Consider the following 15,857-nt stretch of genomic DNA (forward strand, 5'->3'; position numbering starts at 1 on the left):
CAGAGTTCTCTAGACGATCGTGGAATTTTCCAGAAACTTGGTCTGTGACACACAACACTGCTTTGAAACCTCAGATCCTTCTTGAAATCATGAGCAATCTCTCTTACTAGTCTTTGAAACGGAAGTTTCCTGATCAAAAGCTCGGTGCTCTTATGGTACTTACGGATTTCCCTCAACGTGACTATTCCCAGCCTGAATATGTGAGGCTTCTTCACTCCTCCGGTCGTCGGAGCAGATTTCCTAGCCGCCTTAGTCGCCAGTTGCTTCCTTGAAGCTTTTCCTCCGGTGGATTTGTGAGCGGTTTGCTTTGTTCTGGCCATATTTTAGCTAACAAGAAAATATTGACTGTGTTTAGACTAGAGAGAGATTTGATTGCAGATAGCGATTTCGTCAGGAGTTGAGTTGTTTTATAAGGGTTCTTGGGAACAATTTTTGAAAATTTTGAGGTGGACTTGTAGCGCAAGATTTAGACGGTTAGACGGTTAGATTACTGGAAGAGAAAGTAAACGACTGAGATTTGATATTAGGAGTGGACGCGGATTGAGATCCACGTGTACGACACCCGTGAAAAACAAAGATCCGTAGGGATGTATTTAATTTAAAAATAAATTTTTAATTTCGTATACTAGTCGTTAGACCTATAGTTGTCAAAATCACGATCCTGATCGTACGATCCTATAATCCTAAGTATGAAAAACAATTCGGATTGTAAACGAATCGTATTTGGGGTAGGATCGTAAGATCGTAGGATCGAGATCCGATCCTACCTTCCTTTGATTTTTTTTTTTACCATTTTATGTTTTTTTACCATTTACCAATTTATCGATTATCATTTTGTGTTGTGACTTATAACTAATATTTTGAAGTTTTTATAACTTTTGAACGAAAAATTGAATGTTTAAAATATTTTTCACGATTAAAAATGAAAAATTAAAATTATATTTTAATTTGTGGGATCTTAGGATCCCAATCCCGATCTTACGATGTCGATCTTTTAAATCCAAAAATGATCATACATAGGATCCCGATCTTGACAACCTACTTATATCCAAACTTTTTTAATTATCACACTCCTATTTTTATTACATTTTTTATTTTGAATTTGGTTTCTTTTTACTAATTAGTTGGGCTAACTCGTAATTATCTAGTAATGTCACAAATAAGTATAACAACTACTAAGTCAATCAATATTCAATATGTTTTTTAAGTTCAGCACAGTCAATATTCTTGTTCGTTATATTTCCCTTAATTTGTCTATACGATGTTTTTGTCAAGCATAATACATAAATTGTATCAACCTCTCCACACAATTGTGAATTGTCTTCTTCTCGAGAAGGCAATGAACTAAGAGTGAGAAAGGAGAGAAGACAATGATGTGTTGGTAAGACTTGAAAATAAAGCCGACAATATTTTAAGCGAGCAAAAGATAATATAATAGATTTTCGTCAAAATATGTTTGGAGGATTGGCAAATCTCGTTGCACCAATGCTACGCAAGTCAAAGAAACAGATGAAGCTGATGATGATGTGGAGATGGAAAAGATGGAATACTTAAGGATGATTAATTTATAAAGGATTAATATTAAAAATATTAAATAAGCTTTATTTACTTTGTGAATGTCAACCTCGTCCCCAAACAATTTATTACTCTATATCATATTTTATACTTAATGAACAATAACGTAACTTAAAGATTGTCCACGAAGAGATATTGCACATTCTCGACATTACTTGTAACATCCAAACATTACACTCAATTCTTGCTTTTTAAAACATATTTTATTAATTAAAAACAACATTTACTCCAAAACCTTTCACTCTTAAATCAAATCCCACAACTTAAACAACATTAAACAAAATCATAATTCAAAACTCTCAAATGGAAAACCCCAATCATTACAAAGAAATGACATTTAGTGGCATAGAAAAAAGATCACTAAAAACCGAAAAAGTGTCAAGGCCCGTAAACAATCAGTGGTACAAAAAAAATATGCCACTAAAGACTTTTAGTAGCACTTTTTGGTTGTGCCGCTGAAACTTTTTTAGGTTTTAGTGGTACTTTTCTATTATGCTACTATAACATGTTTATCTTTATAGGTTTTAGTGGCACAATTCCAGAGCTTATATTGTTGCTATTCATTTATCTTTGATCAACTTGGAATCCTCCTCATATGCTAACTTAGTGTTTCAACAACCATCTTATTGCTTCCTACATTGGAAGATATTCACTAAAGAAAAATATGATATAAACATGAGAACACAACATAAAATGCAAATAATTATAATTTTTGAAAAGATGGAGGCTATGAAGTGTTTAGTTGATTAAAAAAAATCATAAAATTCATTTGTTTGTCCTCGTAAGATTATTACAAGTTAGAATAAGACATCAATAATGTTTTCTATGCTAAATATAACGTAATGAACAAACTATTTTGCACGTCAATCATGTGGGAAATTTCACTGTGAATCACAGTTGAAAATAAGACAATTGAAGCTTACAATGTTTGTCTCTCATACCAAACATACTCCACATCCTTCAACCAGACATACCTAATGATATTCTAACACTGCCAAGATTGCTTCCAATAGTCGTAATGGCTTACTTAAAGCGTATAAAAAACTAAAGGTGTCATGATATAGATCATTAAGAATAAATATGATTTATACAAGTATCAAGAATTAAAGCATGACGTGCATGATTTCAAGAATCATAAATGGTTTCAGATGTTATTGAAAATGATAAATCTTAACATAATATTTACTTTCTATAAAAATTATATAAAAGACTCATCATCATATAGGTTCATATTTAAAGACCATAAATTACAAATTAGGTGTCATCTTTTATAGCTCATTTAACTAATTAACATCAATTTACGTCTAAACCAGAGACAATAACAACATACATGGAGGACTAAAAGGACAAAAGGTAGGGTTCAGTCACCTCATATTGAAACTAAACTACCTTCTAAGTGAACTAAAATTATTTCCAATGGAAACATGATAATTGACAATGAAACTTCGAAAAAGTTGAGTTTATGTATTTAACTAGAGTGACCAAAAGAATCATAAACAACATAATCCAAACAAAGTCTCTCATAAACATTGATGTAGAGGATGTCCAGTTTATAAAATGGATTTTAAAGAATCAAATACATTGAGGTTCATGAAGTGGAAACTTACCCATCATCACTTGGTTAACTATAGGCGTTAAACTATAAGAGTTAGGGTTCACTGCACATTGGTATTGCTAAATGTAAGGGTACTGGAAGTAAAGAAATTGCTATTGATTCTCAGTAAAGTAACTCTAAATCGTAAATGGCGGCTGGGGATTTCAACTCAGAAAGAAATAATGGCGGTCAAATATTAAGGGTTTGAAAAAGAGGCAAGGCAGTTGAAGAGAGTTAGGTTTTAAATGATGGGAAATGATGGGAAGATACGTACCTAAAGAACCAAAACAAAAACTTGTTGAAACGATAAATGATAGTCTATGTAATTTCAGTTCATAAACGCTAATATAGTTAACTTTAACTGAAAGGAAAGGTACCTTGTTAAAATTAGGTAGCATGGTTGTTCTAACAAACCAGTTCATCCTATTGATGAAAAAAAAAGATCACAATGATGCAATCAGTAAAAAATAGAAAATAAATGTACATAACAACTTACGTTTCTTTAATGTAAAGGGGAGGGACCGAACTATAAGCCCTAAATGGAACTCAGGTTGTTGATATCTTAACAAGCCCTCATTAAACTCAAAAAATAAAGAGAGGGTCGGAGATGGTTGAGAGAAGTTGTCGGAAGTACTCGCCAAGTATTCTTACGAACGAATGGAAAGTGAGTAGAGATCCATGAGAATTTGGGAAACGAACTAGGGCAAGGAATGGATATTAAGGTATATGGTTGAGACCAATCTTTTTTTAAGTTTTAGGTGGGCGAAATGATCTACTAAATTATGGGAAATAAGAGCGCGCAACTTGAATTCATAATTTCCAATGAAATAGGAGTGGGCTACTAGATTTTTGATGTATAGTGGCATAAAAATATTTGTGCCACTAAAAACTTGTGCCACCAAATGTAATTTTGTTTGTAGTTAATACAAACAAACTACACTAATGTGTACCGTGAAGCTTTGCCATGAAGTTTGTATCCTTTTGGTCCCCTTAGTTTGATATTTTGAGTATGAACTACTCTAATCCATTTAATATGTCATTTCAAACGTTTTGAGGTGTTTAGAAGCATAAAATGTAGTCTTGATAATTTATTCCCTTTCATGCATGAGTTACAAGGTCTTAATGGGTTAAGTAGTTAAGGTTTTTATTGTTAAACACATATTGTCCATGCAAGACCATAAATATGGAAACTTTATGGTCAAAGATGACATCTGGGGCTTGGATCTAATTTTGGACATAAGGACTTGGTGTATTAAGCTCTTAATAAGAAATGGGGCTGACTAGGTGCGTACGTTGGGCATACCAAATGGTACGATGTGCGTACACGGTCAAATCCCTGACTTTTGGGTAAAACAGAGTACGCCCCATGTACAAATGAGTACTCCCAATGTACTTGGTTGGGTTGAATCGACTGGTTTGTTGACTTTGACCTTTGACCAAGTTTGACCTAAGGGTATCTTAGGTAATTTGAGTGGTATTTGAGGTTCGATCGTTATTTGGTGTTTAGGTGACCAGTAGAGTTGTCATTCAGAGTTGTGTTCTGTCAGATATCTTTTCAGACTGAGATGTTAGTTTTCCTCACTATACTTGTGGGTCGAATGCACCGATACCGACCCATTATATTATTTATCGTGGTTCTAAGATAGTATTATGCTAGTACGTGATTGAGTAGTAAATCTATATGGTTATCTATATTTGATGGTTCTGTGTTTTTGTTTGTTTGTTACATATGGCGACATATTGTGGTTGGGTTGAGGCAGTCCTACTTTGTGATGAAGGCCAAGAGTGGTCGATATAGACTTTAGGCCATGCAAAGCGATCCAATCGTATCGAACGCTTATATTTGCATGCTTTGTTTTGTTATGTAGTGTGTTGGTACTTTGGGGGAACTCACTAAGCTTTGTGTAACACTGTAAAAATTAAGACAATTTTTCACATTTTCAAAACACATTCATTAATAAAATCTCATTGTATCATATCATTTTTCACAAAACATTTCCCAAGATCAAATCATAATAAACTTCGCAGGTGTGTGTACAGATCATGCCGTCGCCTTCCCGCGATCATCACTGGTACCTGAAACACATAACACATAACACTGTAAGCATAAAGCTTAGTGAGTTCCCCAAAATTCCACACATAACAAATACTAGCCACTCGAGACTATAACACTGTAGGCCCTAACTCTATGGACCCTCTGGTCCTAGCTCTGTGAACCTTCTGGTTTTAACTATGTTATACTCTGATATACACATGGCATAAATCACATAGAAATAATGCAGTGCAGCACATCACATAAATAGCATACAATAACTCTGTCACATAACTCTAATTACCACTCAAGGTAAAGTATAGTGAAAAGACTTACCTCAAATGTCTCGGTAAATCCCTAACTTGGTAGCAGTATAGTCTAGCCTCCGCCTAATCACATAAAGTAAAATACGCTCATAAATATAACTCTCGAGACTAGACCCAACCCTCTCTTAGCACCCTCAGATGGGTAAAATACCATTTTACCCCTCTTTTGACTCAAAGACCCCATTGTTGACCAATCCCTAAAAGTCAACAAAGTCAACGGTCAAACTTTGACCTGACTCGTCAAGTGCACTTGGGCGACTCAGCGAGTCTACACGTGTCCACTATCTCTCTAGCTTCTCATCACACGTCGAGCCTTCCCCTCACTCGACGAGTTACACCTGGCATGAATCACGGGGCCACCCCGACTAAACTCAGCGAGTTCCACCTGTAATCCTCTACCTCCTTCTGACTCACCGAGTCATTCCTCCAACTCGACAAGTTACTCACTGAGTGACTTACGGGAAGCCCTAGCCCTACTCGCCAAGTTTGTTCTTGGGACTCAGCGAGTTCATGCCATGCTCGAGCTCAAATGAGCTCCTGAGGTCAGATCCGTTCCTCTAACTCATAGATCTGGCCTCCTAAAGCAATAAAAACACGTAAAGTTTAGATCTTGATGCCCATGCAAAGACCTAATGGCTCTATTTGAAGAAATGGCCTCAATATGCCATCCAAAACTCATATCTCTCCAAGACACTCAATAAAGATCAAGGATTTAAGGTCTATGGACCTCTTTGGATCCATTTTCGAAGCCTCAACACAAGAAGGGACCAATTGCACTAGCAATCATACTCTAAATGGGCTAGAAACCCTAACTCTCAAGGATTAACACCCAAAACTAAAGAAGGATCGAATATGTACCTCAAGATGAAGTCCTTAAGCTCTGAAATCCACATATTAGCTCCCTCTCCAACTTCCTCTTGCCTTGGTCACCTTCTTCTTGCAAAATCACCCACACAGGGATAAAAAATGACTTCCTTTCTTTCTCAAAACTCTCACACACTCTGGGATCTCTCTATCAACTGGTAGCCGCAAATGAAGGCCATAAGGGCCTTTAAATAGGTCTCAAACCCCGGAAATTAGGGTTTCATTAAAACAGTGCGGACTCGCCGAGTCCACTAGTCGACTCGCCGAGTCCGGTCATTAACCCGGATGGAAATTCGTGACTCTACTCGGCGAGTCTAAGCATCAACTCGCCGAGTCTCTCTCAAAATATCCAAAATAATAAATACATAATGTACCTGGACATCCGGATGTTACACTTTGACTTACAATTTTAGTTTATTGTTTCAGGTACTTATGAGAATCGTGGGAAAGCGAAAACTTTATCATGCACAGCTTCCTATTTTCATTATATGGATTTTTAAGACACTGTGATATGACTTTACTTCTGAAACAATGACTCTTTTTGTAAACAATAATGGTTAATGGTTGATTTTTAAATTTTTAAAATTTTATGACTTTTAGAGTGTTACAAATTTCAGATTAATTCAGATTAATAATTAGTTAATCATAATTGATTTCTTATTAATTTATTAACTATATAAATTAGCAAATCAATTATTTAACTAATGATCTCGTGTTAATTTATTAATAAAATAACAAATTAATATATCAATTATCTATTCCCAATTAATGTACTAATCACATAATATATTAACACATCATTTTTTTTCTCTCTCTATCTTAATATCATTTCTAACTATGTCTTGTTATGAGGACAACCTAAAAAGGTATTTGTTTATACTGATACCAATTTAATTATGAGTTTAAACACCTTAATCCAACAATTTTATCGTAAAAATGGAAAATTTATGTTGAAAATCAGGACGTCACAACCACCATCACCAACGACGTCACTATCTTCCTCCATCATCACCAACTTTAACCACCTCCATTTCTGCTATACCTCCTTTACCTTTTCCTTCCACCTTCGTGCAAAAACCACTCTAGAAACAAAACCACACACAAAACATGGAATTGTTCCTAAGTTAGCCCCCATATATGAAAACGGAAATCAAAATGGAGTATTTAATATTTGAAATAAATGTGTTTTTTTTGGAAAATGGAAATTCGAACATGTTCATCCAATACGCAATACTTAACCATCAAACTTGCAAATAAATAAAAATAAATTTCAGCCATAGTTTCTTTAGCCATGCTCTTCACCAAAAAGGAGGGAGATCATTTTAGAAACCATACGCAACTCACATGACTAAAATTTATTAATTTACGAAATCTAATTGTTATTCGATGACACTAGAAAAAACAACGATAAATAAGCATAAAGAGAACGAAAGGATAGTGTAGAGATGAACACATAAAAAATGGAAGTAATTCCCAAAATTAGGGTCTTACATGCTTCCCTAAATGTTGTTCTTTCAACATCTTTATGGTAATATCTTTATGGATCAACACAATCTCGAATCAACTAAAAGTGATCTCTTCCCTTTCTCTTCATAAACATCATTTATGTCACAAAACTAATATTAATAACAAGGTTTTACATGAACACACTTGTACACCAACATTTCTCCTAAAATAGTTGAACACTAGTCACACATTCTAGATCGGTTTCGTACTTGAATGTATACGTATTTAGCGTAATTGAAAAGAACACGAGTAGTTGAAGGGAATAAAGAGGGAAGCCACTTGGTTAATCAGTGGCTGAATTTGGAAGAAATCTACAAGTTCGACCGATATAAATCGAGCCATCCAACGAACTAAGGTTTACTTGTTTCAACGGATTGGAATGACGAAAAAAAAGATGATTGTGTGTAAGTGTGTTCATGAAGATGTTTTTGAGTGTTTATGAAGAACTCAAACCAAAATAAATACACAATTTTTTTTTTTCATTTTTTTATGAATAACAATAGTATAAAATGAAAAAAAATAAAAAAGACTTTGCAATATGGTCCGACCAAAAATAAAAAGAAAAACCATAACAACCGAACTCGTAAAAATTTCAATAAGTTGTACTTAATTCAGGCAAACCATAGGATATATTTTTTAATATGTCAATCTATAATTACTTTTATTTTTACATTTGTCTAATAAAAAAAAGAATCGTAAAATTTACTCTAGGAGCCGAGCCGCACCCAGCCATTCATTGCAACCCTAATACACATATAACGCACCCTCACAAATAATTCCTTCTTTCGTTTCATCGTCACTCCCATACCTCCTCTCCTGTTCTTTATTCATTTTTTTGCTTCCACCGTTTCCAACTGATCTGTGTATAAATCACAGTTTTCCCAATCCATATTATTCATCATCATACATACACTTATCACGAATTCGCATCGGCAAGTAAGATATCTATCTATATGCTACCGTCTATTCTTTACCACAACTCTGTACTCGATTTTCATGCTTTTGTTGTAGATTCGATTCGATGTCGGACGGACTAATTTGAAAATACTTTTTGATTGTAGTTTATTTGTTGCTTGTAGATTGGGATTTGAATATGTATGTTTTTTGTGATGTAGTCTGATGTTGAAAATTTGTGTGTTTTTAGGGTTCCCAAGGTGTTTTGAGTCTGCACTGGTGAGATTGGAGTAGTTTATTTGTCGACATCATATTAGATTGATGGGAAAAAAGAAGCCGACAGCTCGTGAGGAGGACGGAGGCGCAGTTGGGAGCAAGTCGAGGAAGAAAGCTGTAGTAATTGATGATGATGAATACTCTGTTGGAACAGAAGTGTCCGAGGAGAAATCAGTTCAGGAAGAAGAGCATGTGGCACCGGTTGCTGGTAAGAAAAAAGGTAAGAAAGGTAAGAATTCGCGAATAAAAGAAGAAGAAGAAGATGTGGAGGATGGTGATAATCCTCAGGAGAGTCAATTTACCGGGAAGAAGAAATCAAAGTCCAAAGCGAAAAAAGGTGGGAGTTCATTTGGTGCTTCAACATCATTTGCATTACTTGGTGACGAAGATGATGAAACTTCTGAAGTAACAAAGGATGAAGAAGACGATGTCAGTGAGGAAGAGGATACTAGCCTTGTCTTTACTGGAAAGAAGAAGCCATCAAAGTCCAAAAAGGGAGGTAATTCATTTGCTGGTTCTGCATTTGCTGCAATTGGGGATGATGATGATGTTGAAGATTTACTAGAGGAATCAGGATCAAAACAACAATCTGAGGATGAAGATGAGCCAGTCATTTCCTTTACAGGGAAGAAGAAATCATCCAAATCTAATAAGAAAACCAGTGGTAGTATATTTTCAGCTGCACATTTGCTAGATGAAGAAAACGAGAAAGAAAGTGATGAGGAGGATGATGTCCCCATTACCTTCTCTGGTAAGAAGAAGTCTACCAAGTCATCAAAGAAGAAAACCAGTCCACCTGATGTTGCATTAGCTGGTGGAGGGACAGATGAAGATGTTTCAGTTTCAGGGTTGACTGATGAAGACTCTTCTACAATAAAGTTTTCTGGTAAAAAGAAGTCATCCAAGAAGAAAAACAGTAACACAGTGAATGCAGTTGATGAACAAGAACAGCCTAGCACCAGCATTACTAACAAAGAAGCTGATGTTGTACCAGAAACTTCCAAAAACAAAAAGAAGAAAAAGAAAGGTGGAAGAACAGCTCAGGAAGAAGATGACCTGGACAGAATTCTTGCTGAACTTGGTGAAACTTCCGCCCCTGCCTCTGCCCCTCCCCCACCTTCTGCCACTGTAGAACAGCCACAGGATGAGAAGGCTCAACCTGAGGCAGAACCAGCAGATGAAGGTGGTGAAAAGGATACGAATGAAGAGGCTGTAGAGTCTGCAGCTGCTAAAAAAAAGAAAAAGAAGAAAGAAAAGGAAAAAGAAAAGAAAGCTGCAGGGTTAAAGACAGCTGCAGCCCCTGTTGTGGAGGAAAAACAAGTGGAATCAAAGAGTAAAGTACCTGATAAGAAGGTTCCAAAACATGTTAGAGAGATGCAAGAAAGACTCGCAAGGCTTAAAGAAGCCGAGGAAAAGAAGAAAAGAGAAGAAGAGGAGAAGCTAAGGAAAGAAGAAGAGGAGCGTTTAAAACAAGAAGAACTTGAAAGGATTGCAGAAGAGAAAAAACGTTTGAAGAAGGAAAGAGAAAAGGAAAAAATGTTGAAGAAGAAACAAGAAGGAAAACTTTTGACAGCAAAACAGAAGGAAGAAGCCCGAAGATTGGAGGCAATGAGGAATCAAATACTAGCAAATGCTGGTGGTTTGCCTGTATCTGCACCAACAAAACGACCCAAGTACCAAACAAAAAAATCAAAGCCACATGCAAATGGCAAAGGTCCTTCTGCCAGTGCTAATGAAGTCACAGAAGCAGAAAAGGTTGATGATGTGGAAGTTGAGAAATCTGATGACATGGACATGGAAAAGATAGAAGCTCAGTCAGTTGAAGAGAATGGGAACAAAGAAGATGAAGAAGAAGAAGATGATGATGAATGGGATGCAAAGAGTTGGGATGATGCTGATCTCAAACTGCCAGGTATAAGTGCATTTGCTGATGAGGAGGAATCCACTGCACCTCAACCTAAACCTGAATCTGTAACCGTAGTTAAAAAGGAGATTAAGAGTAGTAATGATTCAGGGGCAACTAATGTACCCAAAGAAATGCATCAAAATCACGATAGTAAGGAAAATCAACCTGCAACAGTTGTTGCAAACAAAGGTAAGGGTAAAAAGGAAGAGAAGAAGGAAGAAGAAGATGGTGAAAAGACGCTTCGGTCCCCAATATGCTGCATTATGGGTCATGTTGATACTGGGAAAACCAAGTTGCTTGATTGTATTCGAAGGACTAATGTTCAAGAAGGTGAAGCTGGAGGAATCACCCAACAAATTGGTGCCACATACATTCCAGCTGAGAACATTCGTGAGAGAACAAAAGAATTGAAAGCTGATGCAATACTTAATGTCCCTGGTTTATTAGTTATTGATACACCTGGCCATGAGTCCTTCAAGAACTTAAGGTCTCGGGGTTCTGGTTTATGTGATATTGCCATTTTGGTTGTTGACATTATGCATGGGTTGGAACCACAGACTATTGAATCACTAAATCTGTTGAGAATGAGGAATACAGAGTTCATTGTGGCCTTGAATAAGGTTGACAGATTATATGGGTGGAAAACATGTCGCAATGCACCAATTGGGAAAGCAATGAAACTTCAGTCCAAAGATGTTCAACTTGAATTCGAGCATAGGCTCACTCAGGTAATTGTAAATTTGTAATCCCACAAGAACATCTGTTTTTCTTTTCTTGCTGGCTTTCTCATGATTTGTGCTTTGTGACTTCAGATAATTACAGAATTCAAGGAGCAAGGATTGAATACCGAATTGTACAGCAAGAACAAAGACAGAGGAGAAACTTATAGTATTGTACCCACAAGTGCTATCAGGTAGTTTTTTTATGTGATCTACTTACTGTTCACACACCATTTGAATACTGGGTTTTGAACTTTAAATCAAACTTTGCCTTTTGGGGGCAAAACAGCGGTGAAGGCATACCTGAGATGTTGTTACTACTTGTCCAATGGGCTCAGAAGACAATGATTGAAAAACTTACATACAGCAGTGATATTCAGGTATATTTATTATATCTTCTTTTTCCAATTCACCCTTTTTTCTTTTTCTTTGAGAGTTGTGATTACTGATTCTTGGAATGAAAATCTTTGTAGTGTACGGTGTTGGAGGTTAAAGTGATAGAAGGCCTTGGAACAACCATTGATGTGGTTTTGGTTAATGGTGTTCTTCATGAAGGAGATGAGATTGTTGTTTGTGGCTTTCAGGCAAGTGCAAAACACTTTGTTGATACATTCGAGTTACTTTCTGTTTGTATGCTTTAATTAATAAATATATAAATGAATGATGCTATTTTCTTGTTTAACAAATAATGCCTATGCATGTGCAGGGGCCAATTCATACAACAATCCGATCATTGTTGACTCCTCATCCAATGAAGGAACTCCGAGTAAAGGTGAGGATATGTTTTAACCTTTTTGGGCATTTTAAATTTGTCAATTGTTTTTCAAATTCATTAGTTTTGTTGAGTCTTTATGAATTTGTTTGTTGTTTGATTCAGGGAGCCTACATTCACCATAAAGAAATCAAAGCTGCACAAGGGATCAAAATTACTGCTCAGGTGATGCTAGTTTGCAAATTGTTTCTTCAATTAGATAAATGATTTTGAACTGTCTACAATAGATGCGATGTTTCTTCTTTTGAGAAACATGGTTCACCAAAATTTTAATTTCATTCCACTCAGTCATTATCAATGACGACCAGATCCTGGTGGGTCAGGTAATATAAGAGTCTGGAATTGGAATCTTGAATTCCATTCTGTGGTGTGTTTGGTTGCCAAAAGACAAAGTTATCCTCATAAACCGATTAAAACAAAAAGTAAAAATACATTCTTACTTAAACATAATATACATTCCAATTATTAGATAGATTTACAAGCAAATCAAATTAGCAGAAGGAATGTGATTGATTTCCATTCAACTTTCTGCCAACTAAGCACATGATAGAATACAATTCCTTCAGATTCTAAGGCAGTGTTGGGTGGAATGAAAAAATGCCACATTGGAATGAAATGTTATGCCTTCTCATGGGCTACTGATTATATTCCATGGGGGAGGGGGTTCTCTAAAAAAAAAAATTCATTCCTTGATAGAATGGAATGATACATTGTAATTATAACTTAGTTTTACTTCTAAACTCTTTAATAACATTTATACTTTTAAAAAACATCAAAATTTCATTTTAATTGCTCTTTGTTATTTTCCAAAAATAACAAAATATTTTTTGATCATAATTCTATTTTGATATTTATCTTTATTTGATATTTTATCTTTGTAATTTTTTTTGTCCGTAAAATTAAATAACCTTTTTTTTTTTTTTAAATATACCATTTGAAATGCATATAGTACAAATTTCAAACATACGAAATATGTTTCTAAGCAATTCTTTGCAATATATCTTTCTTGATTAAAGTTTATTATTATAAATAACATTTTATTCTTTATTTATGAATTTAGTTTCCAATTGTACATAACAAACATGTTCGAAAGACTCGTTCCATTCCATTCCATCATACCAAACAAACCCTAATTCCTTTGATAGATTCTTTGAACCAAACACCAACCCCTAACTCTGTTCAACTTGTTTTATTTCAGAATCTTGAGCATGCAGTGGCTGGGACCGCCCTATACGTGGTGGGACCCGATGATGATGTGGATGAAATCAAGGAGTCAGTGATGGACGACATGAGAAACGTAATGAGTAGAATCGATAAAAGTGGTGAAGGAGTTTATGTACAAGCATCTACTCTCGGATCACTGGAGGCATTACTAGAATTCTTAAAGACTCCAGCTGTAAACATACCTGTTAGTGGTATAGGCATAGGCCCTGTTCACAAGAAAGATGTCATGAAAGCCAGTGTCATGTTGGAAAAGAGAAAAGAGTATGCAACAATCCTGGCTTTTGATGTCAAAGTGACCCCAGAGGCCCGTGAGCTTGCAGATGACCTTGGGGTGAAGATATTTCTAGCTGATATCATCTATCATTTGTTTGATCAATTCAAGGCGTATATTGATAATCTTAAAGAAGAAAAGAAGAAAGAAGCTGCTGAAGATGCTGTGTTTCCGTGCGTTCTTAAAATCATGCCCAATTGTGTCTTCAACAAGAAGGATCCCATTATTCTGGGTGTTGATGTTCTTGAGGGGATTGCTAAGGTAATTTCTGTTGCTCTGCTATAGTTGAGTAGATTTTTCAAAGTAGAAAAAGCAATAATGTTTATGTGTGTGCAGATTGGAACTCCAATATGTATTCCTCAAAGGGAATTTATTGATATTGGACGGATTTCTTCCATTGAGAATAATCACAAGCCAGTTGATATCGCCAAAAAAGGATCAAAGGTGGCTATCAAGGTATGCTTCTTTTTTCTTTTTTTCAAGTTATATATACTTATACATTTCATTAAAATTCTAAAAAAAATGAGAATTTAATATCTTACATTTGAATTGGCAGATAACTGGAAGCAATGCTGAAGAGCAACAAAAAATGTTCGGGAGGCATTTTGAAATGGAGGATGAACTTGTCAGCCATATCTCAAGGAACTCCATCGATATACTAAAAGCCAATTATCGGGTATGTAAAAAAAAATAAATTAAAATGTTCAATTTTCTCATAATTAGTAATTTCACATTATCACATACAGGATATTTGTTGACTTTCTTTTTTTTACTAATCTGTGTGTTTTTACAGGATGAGTTGTCGAATGAAGAATGGAGGCTGGTTGTGAAACTGAAAAATCTTTTCAAGATACAATAATTTTGACGGGTATTTTCATATTTGTGGTTTTGCTTCAAGGTGGGTGGACAGCGGCTCAACAAGGTAAACAAAGAGAGTTGAATTTAAAAGTAAAATGTCAGAAACAGCCTTTCCTCCATAATCTCCGAATTCAGAGAATTTGTGTCTCCTGATTTAGTGTTCAAGAATGGTAAAAATGACAAAATCTGAATGATTTGAGTTTTTTGGGATGTTTTGGATTTTTGAATCGTGATATGATTTTGGTCTTTTATTAAAAATATAAGAGTTAATTTTGCGTCGAACAGATATGGTTATGTCGTGATGATGTCTTAAGTTATGTATTTTGGGTACTTCTATATTATCATATTATAAGAAGAAAAGGTATTAGTGCATATTTACCATAAAGTTTCACTCTTTATGACCAGTCGATATGAAAAGTAAACACTTTTTTTGTTAATCACCCACGCAGATGACCATACAAGATGCAAAATATTCTTATGAAGATCGATGCTCGAGCATCTAAGCATGCATGGGTTATTACTATAAATAAATAAACTAAAATATAGAAATAAATAAAAGAAGTAAATATTAATTCATATTCTTATAACACCTTGATGATTTTAAATTGCTATTTCTCTTTGATAAGGCTAATAAGGAGTGTGTAGATTTTTCATACTTACCAAGTGATGCGTGACTTGCATCCAAGCACCGCCCTCAACCTTCTGAAATGTGATGCTTCGTGAGTGAGGCTACTATCCTTCACAATCTATCTCCTCTCTCTCTCTCTCTCTCTCATGTTTTTTTCCCTCTCTACACTCACTACTATCTTACTACTACATATAATTTCTTAATCTTGGTGAGAATCATATGAGAGGTTGTTTGGATAATGTGACCATCTCTTTGGTGAGAATTATGCGTAAGAATCTCCAAAGCACTCCTTATAGTCTAACCTATAGCTATGTTATGGTAATCAACATTCATGAAAAGTAATTTTGGAAAGAGCTTTGATTCAAATGGGGATTTCTTTGATTATTTTGAAAATGATTTGAGCATGAAATTG

At 35.2% G+C, this 15,857-nt stretch overlaps 1 protein-coding gene across 1 annotated transcript; it reads left to right on the forward strand.

Annotated features, from left to right (window-relative positions):
* Positions 1-8,669: 8,669 nt before the first annotated feature.
* LOC145038637 (uncharacterized) lies at positions 8,670-15,099 on the forward strand. Its single transcript, XM_078986955.1, has 11 exons — positions 8,670-8,833; positions 9,042-11,701; positions 11,786-11,886; positions 11,982-12,072; positions 12,166-12,276; positions 12,399-12,464; positions 12,570-12,629; positions 13,663-14,220; positions 14,296-14,415; positions 14,516-14,635; positions 14,753-15,099. Exons 2-11 carry the CDS (start codon positions 9,113-9,115, stop codon positions 14,816-14,818), a joined length of 3,882 nt encoding a protein of 1,293 aa, XP_078843081.1. The 5' UTR covers positions 8,670-8,833; positions 9,042-9,112; the 3' UTR covers positions 14,819-15,099.
* Positions 15,100-15,857: the final 758 nt, after the last annotated feature.

This window comes from Lactuca saligna, chromosome 1, assembly GCF_052625555.1.
Source record: "Lactuca saligna cultivar CGN05327 chromosome 1, ASM5262555v1, whole genome shotgun sequence".
Lineage (NCBI taxonomy): Eukaryota > Viridiplantae > Streptophyta > Magnoliopsida > Asterales > Asteraceae > Lactuca > Lactuca saligna.

Coding starts and splice junctions, on each gene's coding strand:
- LOC145038637 (XM_078986955.1), top strand. CDS start 9,113: ATGGGAAAAAAGAAGCCGACAGCTCGTGAGGAGGACGGAGGCGCAGTT. Junction 12,277..12,398: donor TTGTTGTTTGTGGCTTTCAG/GCAAGTGCAAAA, acceptor ATGCATGTGCAG/GGGCCAATTCATACAACAAT. Junction 14,221..14,295: donor TTCTTGAGGGGATTGCTAAG/GTAATTTCTGTT, acceptor ATGTGTGTGCAG/ATTGGAACTCCAATATGTAT.